This window comes from Lineus longissimus, chromosome 4 (genome assembly GCF_910592395.1).
Source record: "Lineus longissimus chromosome 4, tnLinLong1.2, whole genome shotgun sequence".
In the NCBI taxonomy this organism is placed as follows: Eukaryota; Metazoa; Nemertea; class Pilidiophora; order Heteronemertea; family Lineidae; genus Lineus; species Lineus longissimus.
Genome location: NC_088311.1, coordinates 9,159,020 through 9,173,339, shown reverse-complemented (window position 1 = coordinate 9,173,339; position 14,320 = coordinate 9,159,020). Strand labels below are relative to the sequence as shown.

General features: G+C 41.9%; 2 protein-coding genes across 2 annotated transcripts; one reads left to right on the top strand and one right to left on the bottom strand.

Annotated features, from left to right (window-relative positions):
* Positions 1-3,924: 3,924 nt before the first annotated feature.
* Positions 3,925-10,521, top strand: LOC135485918 (sister chromatid cohesion protein DCC1-like). The gene is made up of 12 exons (XM_064768305.1): positions 3,925-3,980; positions 4,552-4,716; positions 5,643-5,805; positions 6,152-6,280; positions 6,515-6,605; positions 6,774-6,912; positions 7,553-7,617; positions 8,130-8,209; positions 8,462-8,539; positions 8,665-8,750; positions 9,043-9,105; positions 9,450-10,521. Exons 1-12 carry the CDS (start codon positions 3,925-3,927, stop codon positions 9,556-9,558), a joined length of 1,224 nt encoding a protein of 407 aa, XP_064624375.1. The 3' UTR covers positions 9,559-10,521.
* LOC135485917 (uridylate-specific endoribonuclease C-like) lies at positions 10,514-13,876 on the bottom strand. Its single transcript, XM_064768304.1, has 5 exons — positions 13,579-13,876; positions 12,625-13,066; positions 11,746-11,948; positions 11,305-11,531; positions 10,514-10,798 (listed from the first exon to the last, which is right to left on the bottom strand). The coding sequence occupies exons 1-5, from the start codon at positions 13,646-13,648 to the stop codon at positions 10,571-10,573; spliced, it is 1,170 nt and encodes a 389-aa protein (XP_064624374.1). The 5' UTR covers positions 13,649-13,876; the 3' UTR covers positions 10,514-10,570.
* Positions 13,877-14,320: the final 444 nt, after the last annotated feature.

The following is a 14,320-nucleotide window of genomic DNA, read 5'->3' as shown; positions in this document are numbered from 1 at the left end:
CTTCTCCATATATGTTCCCTTCCGCATGATCGCTCCAGAGACGGAAGGTTCCCCAGGAGGTATTTGGTTCGTAAGCATGGTAAGTGGGAAGTCCAATTTTACCACCCGTTGGAAGCTTGAGCTTGTTAATAACTTACAAAATGTTATGATATTGTTGTATTCTCAAGCCTTGCATGAAAGAATTGAGTTTGGGAGTGGAGTTACTCTCCTGGTCACCCGACCTGGTCATCGGTCATATCATACATTGCCTACTGGCAGAACAAAAATGATTTATTCAAAAACAAATGAGAATTTTTCAACATAAGTCCAAATTAAATACCCACCGCTTAACAGATGCTCCCCCTAATTGATAGCTGGTTCTGTCAAAACTCATAATTCAAATGGTGGTGTCGTCTCAGTAAGAACCGAACTTTCCCGCTATACCATCTAGTCGTTTTCTGTCGCGTCAAGCTGGAGCCTGACGTCGTCCAATCTGGCGATAAGACTAGCAAGCTGAGCCGAGAAACCGATGGTGCTAGTACCCGACCTGACCCGCGCCTCTCCGTATTCCGACAGACGACTGATAACGGTCGAGATGGGAGACCGCGTGGCCAAAGAATCCAGTTCGGTTTCGGGTCGCAACGTATTGCCACCCGTTTTTGTCGTAATCATTTCCCTGTTAAAAAAGTTGAATATGAGTCTGTCGAGGTTGCTCTGAATTCGTGCTAAATGGACCTGTTTGCTGAGCCCTTGCTCCACGAGAGATTTTCTTGGTCTGCGAATTGATTGAATAGCTTTTGGTTCTCCCACCCATACGCCCTCCGGTGGTGATGGTTTGGGCTGGCAGGGATCGGATTGGGCGCTGCAAGGGAACGGAGAAAGAAAAAGAAAATATAAAGTTTCCATGGAAACCTTCAGTCTAAATTCTGCTTTATCAGCGCAGCCTTCAGAATCTGGACCAATTACTTGCGAGCATTAACCGAAAACATCTTGCTTGAGGGAGAGTCCCAGAAGAAGGAAGATACGGTGAATGATGGGAGCCAAGAAGGACCATTCTGAACCATCAGATGTACTCCGTCTGTGACTTCCCCTCATAGTTGGTGTAACGGAGTCCGGGTTGGCGGAGTGGATCCAAAACTTGAGGGTCATGATGGGAAAGACAGATTGTGTAGTTCGCCAAGTGTCTCAACCATCTCGCAGTAGAGCCTATACATCAGTGCTATTCAAGGCGTTCGAGGTGAATTTGTCGCTTGGTCAGATTCTGCTCCCTCCATGCCTTTACTGCATATTTATTGATTGCCGTATAAACCACCAATCTAACCATCTAGCTATCCTTGTGTCACTACCTACCCCAGTCGTGCCCGCTGTCTCTGGTAGGCTGCGGCCAGGGGTGCGCTACTGACATGGACATCAGTCTTTCTCGGGCCTGGAGGCTTGACGCTACCTGGTGTGTGAAAACTCCGTTGCCGAAACACGCCTGCATGTGAAGGAAGACTGGATAATTTAACATTGACGGCTAGTAACATGACAAAATCTGGATGGCATCAATGTTGATGAAGATGCTTATTAGAGTATCACCCAAACACATCCGATTATGGACGGAATGTAGTGAATGTGTCCGGCCACGTACACTAACTCCAAAAATGTCCATCAAGTCCGCTGGTTTACAATCTTTTAGAAAACACCCATATTTAAAAGAAATGTATTTGCTAAAACATCAATTAAAATATATGACAAACCCTAACCCGGAGTTCGTTTTTCGCTAACTGCAGATCGAGGAGTTGATGAACGACGGACCGCGACAATCATTCCAGGAGTTGGTGGCGGACGGACCACCACGGTCGATCCGGGAGTTGGTGGCCGGTGCACTGACGATCCCGCATTTGAAGGGCGATGGGCATGTAGCCTCGGCCGTAGGGGTGGATATGGGTTCAACTTCCCATGACCATGATGTGTGCTGTCTGTTTCCGATTCTGAATCAGTTTCAGATGAAACTTTTTCTTCATTTTCGCATTGAGTGTTCCCTAAAAAGACGGTATATATCAAGTGAAAGCTTTTCGATCGGTTCGTATAAACAACCGTGCCTGACAATAACGGGTAAATCTTTCTCAGGCTACACACTGTCTCATACTTTTTTGCGCTCTTTCAACCCTTTCAGGTTTTGAGGGAAATGAAAAACACCAGTTTGCGATTTATGACAAGAAACAAAAACGAGTCACAACCAGACCGTGCTATACAGTCAAGAAGAATGGTCAAATGGTCATATTCCGCTGGTGTATAGCCGATACAAAATCGTGCCCGGACTGATATACCCTGATATGATCAATATCTTCTTCCGTCATGTATAGCACTGTACGCGTGTACACACAGTGTTTTATTGGCTTGTGCTCCGACTGTGATACTCACGGTTGGGTTTTAAAGAGGTTCAGATGTTCACGTAATACGTAATAATAAACTAAATACCCCCACACTTACTTATTTTCTGCAGTCGTGTCTTTTCCCTTGCGATAGTCAGCTGATACAGTTTCGCCTGCATGTCCCTTTCCTGATTTGATAGGTCATGTGATATTTGTCTCCTTTCTACTTCCAAATGTTTGTCTTGCTTCAATAAATTGTGCCTGTACCAAACGAACTTCTGCCGTACGCTTCGGAAGTGAGGGCTGGTGAGACGGAAGTGGGCATCTTGGATGTGGTTTACAGAGATTGGTTCCTCTTCCAAACAGGCCATGTTATAAAATGACAGTCGTAGGGGTATAGCATTTACAAGTAATCTCTGTGGCACTGCCACAACCACTCTGCTGCTTTTAGCCGGAAAACGGGTTATTCCGTCATCATCACTGAATTGCACAACATTGTCCTTCATTCACGGATGACACCACCGTTACCTACTCAAGTAAAATAGACAGCGACACTTCATTCCTTTCGTTTTTCTTTCTCAACAAGCGCACACTTGGAAGCTCTCATTCTACCCGTAGCAATTTCTAATCTATTCATCCTTTTATTTGAATCTCTGCTGTATAATGATAAATATGTCATGTCTATCCATTCTCTCTGAAGACACAGTCTGTCTGTGAACCCCCTGCATGGTCTTTCCCAACATGGCATGACTTTATCCCAACTAGACGACATAAGGACATTAGAAATACACGTACATGTAGATGTTATCTGCACGCTGTCTCCATCCCTGGTGTATCCCAATTACATTGTAGTCAATAACTGTGTTCAATACTGTGCTAATTAACAAGATTATGTTCATGATGCATGCGGTGAATATTGCATAAAGGAAATGTCTTGGGAGTTGACCTCGTTGACAGGAATATTGGATCGAAAAGGTTAATTAGCACCCAAGCGAGGAGACCACTCAGTCATACATATTGAGTTAGCATGAGTTTATGATCGACACCGTATGAAAACGCGTATGGTGGATGTAGTAGAACGGACCTGGTACCCCATGTCATTTGTGCCCGACTATGACGTGACAACACCTGCAATCGTATCATGTGGATGTGACATAAGCTGCTATCACATCTCATCTAGTATCAATGTTGCATCATCTGCTATTTAGTCTGAATGGGACATCATCTGCTTTCTAATCTGGTCTGGCCTAATGGTCTGGATGTGACAGCATGCACATCTGCTTTCTCGGCATCTGGTGTGGATGTGACACTGGTCTAGGTGTGACATCATATGTTAGGCCTATCTCAACTGGTTCTGATGTGATAATGTCTCATCTGGTGTGAATGTGACAGCATCTGCTATCTTTCTTCAGTTAATGTGGAAGATGTGACAACATTTTGTCATCTAATCAACGTGACCGCATTTTGCTCAGCATCGGGACCACCGCTGCATCTGCACAGAGACGGTAAACTCAATTAGGAGCCGTCGCGACCCTCTAGTCTCGTTTCGTTTAGATTCCACATTTCATACGAACTATCAAGCGGGAACATGGCGGACATTGAAATTGAATCGGAGCAATCGGAGCTCGAATTGAGTGAATTAGGGTGCGAAAGAATGCCGTTTAGAAGTTATTATGCATCTCAAGCTAGATGACAGGTCATAGATATGTTTAAACATGAAATAACCGTATAAACCGGTGCTTGTTACTGCTGCGGTCATCAAAAACCTCTCGTTTTTATTCAGAAAGTTAATCAGCGCCCCCGGCGGCGAAGGGAGAACTACCGCTGTCATGCATTGCACGTGGGCTTTTACATGGTGTGCTCCTTCCGTACCTTTGGATGGGGCCGATATCGAATCTGTGATCATAAGCTGACCTGGCAACCATACTTTCCTGTCTTATTCATGCCAATTTGGCATGTAGTACTAGTATAGAATGAACTGTTGAGCTGGTTTTAGAAACGACTGTCTTTTGAAGCACAAAGTAGAGTCATTCGCCATTTGGCTACAAGGCTCTGACTTGAATCCTGGCCGTTTGCATCATGATTGATGTACAGCCTGCGTCCCTAAATAACATCTTCCTCAGCCCCCAATTAACTTTGAATCATCATCCAAAATTTGACTTCCACCAGTGAAAAATAACATAGCTAAAAAGACTTACTCTTTGATTTTTTACAGGCCAATAGATCTTGTCAATAAACTTCTTGGGTTTGCTAAACTTGACAAGACTGATGTTCAGCCCACCATCCAGAGTCTTTACTTCTCATCAGAACTAGACAATGATAAATACAGGTTTCTTGAACTCGATGATGATATGGTTGGGCAGCTGAAGACTGGAGAGAGGTAATTGACCTCAAATTTAGTGGATTCAAAGTTCTTATATCAGTTCGGCAAACGTCAAAATTCGGCAGCGATGCCGTTCGAGGAATCCCCCGTTGCTGTTAACAGCAACGGTTGCTTTATACGGCATCCCTCGGATGCCTCACGCGGCATCCCTCAGCTTCGGGATAACTTCGGGGCCTAGCGCTGCCGATCGAGGGTTCCATTATAGATTAATAGGGGGCAGCTGGTATTGATCTAAATATTTACCCAAGGAAATGTAAGTCTATCCACGCATTTTTGAAAATTCTCAATTTTTAGAATGGCCTCCACTGAAATGTGGCGTCAGACCAACTGATGGAGGTTCAATTCTAATACACTTACTCAAATACAGCTAATTAATACGACCTGTCCCATGTCCCCGTCTTGTAAGCTCTGGCTCAGCAGACGACATGTACTGCAGAATATTCTGGCGCAAATTTGTGTGTAAAATATGTGTTTTTTAATTCATTTCAGCAGTAACCAAAAAAAGCGGAATTAATCGAACAATGCTCACATGATTTTCAATGCTGTGGTGTCAATTTTCACCGGAAGTGTCACTTTACGGCAACGGTTGCCTGCTGCCGAATTTTGACGTTTGCCGAACGTGGACCATTGCTTGCTAATTCCAAAGTTTGCTTTCTGCTTTCAAGTTAAGGACTAGAGGAAGTGCTCTCTTATTTGATTGAAATTACTGTCAGAATTTTCTTTGGCTTAATGTATATCAGTATCGCTTCTATCACTCCAGTTGTGTACCAGTCTCAAGTTCTGTCCTGAAGCAATATTCCAAAGAGCAATTCAAAAAGTTATTGCTACATGTATTGTGTCGGAGAGTGTTCAGTGGCTGATAGTGATAGTGATATTTCTCCTGTTCTTTAATTTTCATCATTTGTTCTTCTATTCTCATTCAGGTTATTGATTAAGGGTGAAAAACATGAAAGTGCTGTGCTGTGCACAAAGAGTAAAACATATGACGTGAAGGAGGCAGACACATCAAATTCTTTATTACTTTTACCATCCTGTAGTTATGGAGACGGAAAAGATGAAGGTGAACAAAATATAGTTGAACAAGAGGTGGGTTTTTAAAGAAATATGGGATGATTAGTAACTCTTTTGCTGCTGTACCCGGTATTCACCGGGTGGGTACACTAAGTAAATGTACTATCGGCCCGTAGTATTAAGCCGTATCACTAAATTTTCCCCAAGTTCTATCGTTCACCACAGTTCCAATAAGTTTTTGGTTGGTTGCACCGGAAATAAAGAGACGGTAGCACTGCACTCGATTCAATGAAGACCTTGTCTCTAAGATTTGGTTTTGCCAGCTATTTTATAAGGAAAACTTTTCCTACTTGATATCCTGACAGAAAAAAAATTGTCTGTTATCCAGATAGCGATTTTAATTCACTCTCTTGTATTCAAGGTTACGTCTGTACTTCGGAAATATCTCGAATTGAAGCCATGCAAACCTCGGCTAAAAAAGCTACGAGATTTGTTGGAACAAAATCCATACCTCGGCAGATTAGAAGAAAGTGAAAATGAAATGGAAAAGGTGCGTTAATTGACTGGTGTGCATTTCATTTGTCTTGTAAAATCTCCAAGTCCAATAGTGCAAGTGATATACCAACACCAGTGATAGCGGGGTCAGACTGCGTAAAAAGTTGTAAAGGATTTGGTTACAAAACACGACAGGGAGGACTAGGACAAAACCTAACACTTTGACTTTTGCGATTGAACGCTTTTTCGATTTGATTTGCCATCTTTATCCCCACCCTGTCTCTTTCAGTACACTTATGATGACATCTTAGATCTGATTCAAGCAAGCGAGGAAGAGATCCAGAGTGGCCTGAAACAAGCTCAGGCATGTATAATAGATGGTGAGTTTGATGAGGTTTTGTCTCCACTCTAGAGGGTTTCGGTATCTCAAAATGGACCCAATGCCAAGGGTTCAATTCCTTTGTACACAATGGCATCAAGGGGAGAGGACTCGTCTAAAATTTGTTTCTGTTGAACAGTTCATTACTTTAGATATGCTTGTGTTGCAGGATATGTCCGAATTTTAGACCATGAGTTCCTTAGTAAAGTGATCACAAGCATAGAGGATTTGATCAGTGAAAATTCTTGGAGCCTAGATTATGTGCCGTTGCAGGAATGCTGCAATACACTGGAAACACTTTATCACAGGTAAGCTTCAAACCGAGCTGAACTTCTGGTCTCGAGTCCCTCCCACCATTTTTGAAATGCATAAAAAAAATCTGCCCTTCGGCCAAACATATTGGGCCGAATTTACAAAGGGTGTTTAGCTTAAAACAGCGTTTAATGTCTGAATAGACAGAGCCAGGGCCTTGCAGGGTTTGTTCATGAAAACCGCATTAGGCCCTGAAACTGATTATGTAGAATTTACACGCGTCTAACTCTTAAACACCCTTCGTAAATTCGGCCCAACATGTTCAACAACATCACTAGGTACTTAACCATGACCTAGCCTTGGCTGCGGAAGATTGGTTTAAATATTTATTTCTTATTGGTGAGGTTTGTTCATCACTGCCCGTCTGTTGGGCATCACAGTCCTGCACAGGGCCTTTTACAGTAAATACAACTACCATTTATCTAAGACCTCAAGAGAAATTTCCTGGCTTCTGATAACCAAACCTTAATGAGACCACTAATAAATCGAACCACAAATTTTCATTAACTACCCATTTTTTTTTTCCCCGGAGAGTTTCTTATTCCTTGCACTTGATTTCTATTTAATCGAGATTTATTTCGTAACTGATGTTTGAGAGGGATTGTTACTTTACCTGTATACGCATTATTCATTTAGAGATGTAATAACAAGTGTGTTGAAGACTTATGGTGAACCACTGGAAACAACTGAGGTAGACACTGGTGAGTATCAGTGCTATATTTTCAGAAATTTCAAAAGATGTATATTTCATCAGACTTAAATTGGTTCTGTAGATAATGTTTAATTCATTGCCTTTTGGTTCATCTTTTTTCACTGTGTATACTGTGAATCTCTACCATTGCTGGTTCTATCCCCTGACGGAAAAAAGGAGGGTTGGGGAGTGGGGCTAGGGACCTCAGCCTGTAAAACAAACTCCGCATACTGAAAAGAGCTGGCGACGGCAGCTCGACTTGAAGATCATGTCCATGGGTCACTCTTGGCAAGAACTGGAGAGGATCGCCAGGGACAAAAGACAGTGGAGAAGAGTTGTTGATTGCCCTTTTCTCTCAGAGGAGCTAAGGAAAAGTAAGTTGGTATAAAGTCAACTGAATGCGCTGCTTAGTGTGGAAGGTATCAACATCATTGAAGCCAATATTGAACCTGCATGTATTGTAACGATCGTCTGAAGTGTTTGGTTTCTATTTTGTTTATTTCTGCACTGATATTTTTTCAGGTACTGGTGGTGTCTACAGAATCAGTGAAGAAATGATTTCCAGACATTACGCTACATTACTACTAAAGAACACAGGAAAAGTTAGATTCTGATCTGTCTCTGGACTCCACTTTCATCCTCTACCTATTTTCTTTAGCTACTTTGTAAAGCTTTGCAAAGATGTATGGTGAAACTAGGCCTACTTGCTGGTCTGATAAACAATCAAAGTGCTGATCATGAGCTTTAAATCAAATGGTAATGTTATTACATCTTCGAAACTCTTGACTATTCTATCCTCAAACTTAAAGTGCACATTCAAAAGAGGCAATCAGTGGAAACTCTTTATTTTTCAGTTTAATCTAAAGGAATTTATATCCACTTGGCAAGCAAGTGTACCAGAAGGAATGAAGACAGATCTCTCCATGTTGAAAGTAAGTCAAAAACTGATAGCAGAATTCCTCATAGGCGTACTCTGAGTGTTCCTTAAAAAATTAGTAAATTTAACTTGAATTTGAAAAACTGATAATCTGACTAATAATTTGACTTCTCTCTGCAGGGTTTGGCACTGATAGACAGAAGTAGCAAACCTGAAGTTGTTTGGTACTTTCCCTCAACAGATGTCCCTGAAGAAATTAATGAAAGGTAGGCAAGTTCGCCCAACAAGTTTGTTTGAATAGCTGGCTATCATCACCTTATCAACGGTTTCAAGTTTGAAAGTTATGTAGACTTTCCATGCATGTCACATTGGAAGAAGACCAAAGTCTTCTAAAGGGAATGAGATATTACCACTCATTTCGAGGTGGTTCCTCTGACTTTAAAACTGAGTTTCTTGCATCAGTAAAGGGTATTCTATTATATTTCCTCATCTCTGCTCAGTTACGTGCAAGACTCATCCTCGGGCTTAACATTTAACTAGACTCCTCCTTCGTTCCAGGTTCAATTTCCTCTTCAAAACAAAAGAAAAGTGGGCCCTTGATGAAATCACCCCCTATATTCTGTAAGTAAACAAATAATCTGGTCACTCCAGCGTTGTATCCAGGGATGATATCTTGCGGTAAAATATCTAATGTAATCGAGATGTAAAAAATATCGGAAAATGTGTTAAGGAGGACTTTAATTATGATTGCAGTAACTTTCTTAAACAACCCACAAAACAATTTCTTTACAAGTCCGCGTCTCTCACTGGTTGGTTGCTTCTGCAGCTTTTTTTTCCCTCAAATTTCTTTTCTACCCGCAAATGAAAAACTTTGTCACTCATCATTGATTATTATAACTGGTTGCAGCAACAAAAGTTGGACGTTTTGTGGCTCTTTACATCGCCTTTCCTCTGCTATTTTTTAGGGATTTGACGACTGAGAGGTTGAGCGTGAATGGCCTACTCACAAAGTTCTGCCGGGCATCGACACAAGGGGGTGTGAAAGTTTACAACTCGCGGAGGCCTATTTCATGATAGTCACACTAATGAGGAGTGTGTGTCACATGGTGCTTGATGTTGTTAGTTTTACTAATATTGCTATGCCTTGAGCGGGCGTGAATGACCAAGTTGAGGTTTGCAATTTGTTTTCATTCATTTATGACTTATTGTTCATTTGTTAACCACTATTTGTGACCCGCCATGGCAAAATGAGTCGCACGTTGCTCAGAGCTTGACAGGTTGTTCATTTCACTATTGTCTGCCGTTTGTGAAATCTGAGTATATCAATTTCTTCTATTATGTCCTGGTGTCATTTTAGGCTCATCTTCTGTGTGACATGCGACTCATTTTGCCGAGGTGGGTCACATTTACCAGTGGCTTAAGGGGAGACTATTGGCAGGGGCCAGGTTAACACTTGCCGTGCCCAAAGACAATAATTCTCGTAACCAGGTACCCCCGATATCAAATATGGATATCTAATCAAATGTATACTTGCCAACAATAACAACAAAAATGCCTCCCACAATGCCTGCAGATGCACTTCGAAAACGAACACCAACTCCATCTGATGGAGAAGAAATAAACCAGTTTAGAAATCGTTGTTACTGGGTCTGCAGGGTTGGAAAAATTGTGCGATTTCATGGATAAAAACCGGTTTTGAATTATTAACACTACAAAAAAGCCAGTAAGATCGTCATGCTCCTGCCTATATTCCCCCTTAGAATTGACTGCATGCAATATTCTTTAGTATTGTTGACAGACACAATTTTGCAGTCACACAGAATCATCAGTTAGTAAATAGATCCATCACCCAATCAATCTTCGATGAGTGTTGTCAGTAAGGTTGGCATAACGGAGTGACTGAGTGACCCATCTCTCTATTGACTGACCCAATTCTGTATCTTCATGCGTGTGTGTTCAAACCAGACATATTGAAACGAAACTGTTCTTTGTTACAAATGTTTGTAAGAGAATAAAGACAAGCTTTTCTTATTTGCATGTTGCCTGAATTTATTGTATCAGCACTATTAACAGCATGTGATTACTACTAATTAGTTGGGTATGCAGTTGCTATTAGGTCACTGTGTCCATGGTAGTCGTAACTTGTGATTTCTTGTGTGCGACCGTTCATTTGGAATTCACATTTGCCGTTTGGTCGCAGGAGGAAACAGACGGTACTCATGGCAAGCTCCCATTCTGGACTCGTGCCAACAAAGAAGCCACCAAATGGTTTCCATTTATTCAGCCAGGTAAACTTGATTGTTACTTTGTTGGCCTGAAAAAAACCAAAACTAATTCAATATAATGTTGTAACTATCTGATTATGTACATCTTTTTAAAAAAGGATTGGGGTAGACAGGATCCCAGAGAGGAGTTCGTTTTTCCAAAGATATGAGTGTCATTAATGGTCAATTATGACAATCAAAACGATTTTCTTGGTAAATTTTAATGATTTTCCCTATATGTGATGCATCGCACTTTCGTTTCTATTCTGACTTCCCAAAGGAGAGGCGGAAGTTTTCCAATTTCCCATGTCAGCTTGATTGTCATTTATTTATTTCAGAATCAGATATCCTAACTATGTTGCCACTATTCACTCATTTCTTGAATAATTACAGTATCGCAGGTGCTTTCAAAAACGTAAGACATATTTTACGGAGAATAATTGATGAAAATTCTCTTTGGCTTAATTAGTCAATGATGGGGCAACAACATGCAAATGTTTGTCCTGAATAGGTCACTTCTTGAACTTAGTCACACATAGGAGCAAACTAACCCTACCGTGTAGCTAAAGTAACCAGCATAGTTGGCCTTCCCTGCCTTTTCCTGCAGGTAAAACTGGACCCAGTTGTGTAAGCCCGAGACCTCGCTGGTACCAGTGTTGATTTCTCCAACGAAAACGTGTTCGAACCCACTTGAATCCATCACACCATACTTCCTTGAGTACTTTTTGAACCAAAGTTGCTTCAGTTGATTCTCGAAGTCAGTTTGTCTGGCACTGGAGTACCCTGAAGAACAGAATGCAGAATACACTTAAAAAACAAATGAATCTTTTGCTTGACCCCACTGTCTATATTCATGTGACACTATATCCAATAACAGCCCAATTGTGCGGTTCAAAACCTTGGAAGAGTTTAGGTGTTACCAAAACCCAAAAACATATTAGTTCAAAGTTTGAAGTGATACGTTTTTGGTGTTACCCTAATCACAGTAAGCACCCACCTTTGGTCTTCAGGAAGCTCCACGCCTTCTGCATCACTTGGGTCTTCATGATGGCTTGGATGAATCCCTGTTCCTCATTGCTTTCAGTTGTGGTACTAGATTCCGTTTGGCCATAGTAGGGGTTGTAGTTGTCAAGGAGTTTAATGAAAGTGGCGTAGGTGGCTTTGGAGAAGAGTGCTCCCTCATTCACAAAGGAAAATAGCCTGAAAAAGACATTTTCTACTGGTAGGAAAAATGTTTGGGTAGACAAAATTAGTTTTGAATACTACTGGAGTAATCCAGCACGTTTCCCCAATTATCAAAACCAAATACCCCATTGTCGATTCTAACTTTGACTTGGTTCGAGTGCACTGTTTGTGACGACTTGTTATGGTAATCCCCAATTTTAGTTGTTAAGCAGTCCCCAGGAGTCTCCTGTACGATGGCCTAGTGGGGTAATTGTCAACATCCTGGCTGCCATTTTACTCTCCCCTTCTACTCCTAAAATGTGTAGTGCCACATCATTTTGATGTCATGCATACATTTGACCATCCTAAACTTCAGCTCCTTTCACTTGGTATTTTACCTACTAGGTATGCGAGGGGAGGAGCATGCAAATGAGACTGGCGTGTGAGAATGACATCCACCAGACCACTGCGATATGCAGAATAAAACCGTTAGGCTTTATTATTCTAAGGACAAACAAATCGCCGAACAGATAATAACCAGTTTGGCCCCCAGTTTCCTCAACACCTACACTCTTCCATCTTGAATCTCCTGGTCCTATACACCCTGTATATAATAGGCAATATATAAATTTCGAATCTTTGATGAGGTGGTCACGATTGTTACGAATTTCAAAACAAGTTGGCTATGGCTCGCACATACAGGGAGTCTTACTTGTTAGGAGAAGGGTCCGTCTTGTCGTCAGCATTACTGATGTGGCTCTGTCGGTCCAAGCGATAATCACTCTGAGAAGGGGCATTCACATCCAAGCTCGTCAGCAGGGTAGCAAGTTGACTTATCTCACCATCAGTCACTGTCTGTAGGGGAGCAACAGTCCCAGATGTGCAGAATACAGCGTAATCAGGGCAGCAGTTGTTATGTTTCTGGCAAAGGTTGTTGCATTGGCAGGGGAGGTTCTGGTCATAGTTGGTGTCACACCGATCCCAGCATTTAGTTGTGTCGGGTCCAGAACTTGTGCCAGTCGACGCACCACAAATTCTGGTGTAATCGGAACAACAGTTGCTGTATTTAGCACAGTCTGTGTTGCACTGGCATGGTCGGATTGAGGCGTAAGCGGAACCACATTTACCCCGGCAACTGGATGTGGAGCCGATCCCTGAAATCGTGAAGCCCAGAAAGTGTGCTGAGATTTACCCCAATTCCCGTAAAGGTAAAGGAAAGTCTCTTCCATAGCGAAAATTTATTCGCCTTGTACGAAGTTAATCTATGACCACATGATTAGTTTCGAAACCATCCATATTAAACGGTGTATTTGTCTCCCAACGAATTCTAGACGACTGACTGTACAGGCAGGTCTGGGCTTAGTGCCTCGTTCAGACTCCGAAATTGATAGAGGCCGCTATGGGTAACAAGTGCTAAAGCGAACATTTATGATCTTGTACGAATTTGATATATGACCGTATGATTAGTTTCATAACTATCCACATTGCGTTTCAGGAATCCTGAAAGCGGCTCTCGTCAAATAGTTATATTAAAGCCGCTCGTCAAATAGTTATATTATAACTATTTGACGAGAGCCGCTTTCAGGATTCCTGAAACGCAATTTGGATATATATATACGCTATATATTATACGCTCGATTGGGTACCCTTTTTTGTACTAACCTACCTGTGACAATCACCACATTGGCGACAAATATGCTGAGCAGCAGCACACCGACATAATTGTACTTGAACATGGTTTGCTTACAGCTCCAAAACGCCAGATGACAACTTTCCTGGGAATTTCGCCTCCAGTGCACCGGGCCACACGTCACACTGATAACCGAACTGACCTTTTCGCCAGTTCAGTTGATTGCAGTTTCATTTCGATTGTTGATCTTCTCGTGAAGTTTTCGCCACCTGTCGGGCTGGCGCACAGCCAGTACTGGCCGCCACTACGCTCGCGACCTTCCTATCTCCAAGCTCGGGGCACACCGAGGTAGATTGCTGCGAGATACGCCGCACAGGTCTTAATCCTATATAAATACACTCTCTTGACAGATGATATCTGAATCAAATCATTCGTGTCTCGCTCGATAGAAACACCATCAGTCACATAAGTTCAAGATCACCTGTAGTTTCCATTCTAATAGCCCAATCTGACAGAGTGGAAAGAAGGATTTGGGGGTCATTAGATTTTTTTCGAATATTTTTAAACATCGTTGATATTTCAATTTATAGAAATGGCTATTAGAATGAAAAGGATAGGCGGGTTTGGGGGTCATTAGATTTTTTTCGAATATTTTTAAACATCGTTGATATTTCAATTTATAGAAATGGCTATTAGAATGAAAAGGATAGGCGGGTTTGGGGTTAGGGGTTGGGGTTGGGATACCCCTTACCCAGAGGGTTCTGGTTCTGTCTGTATC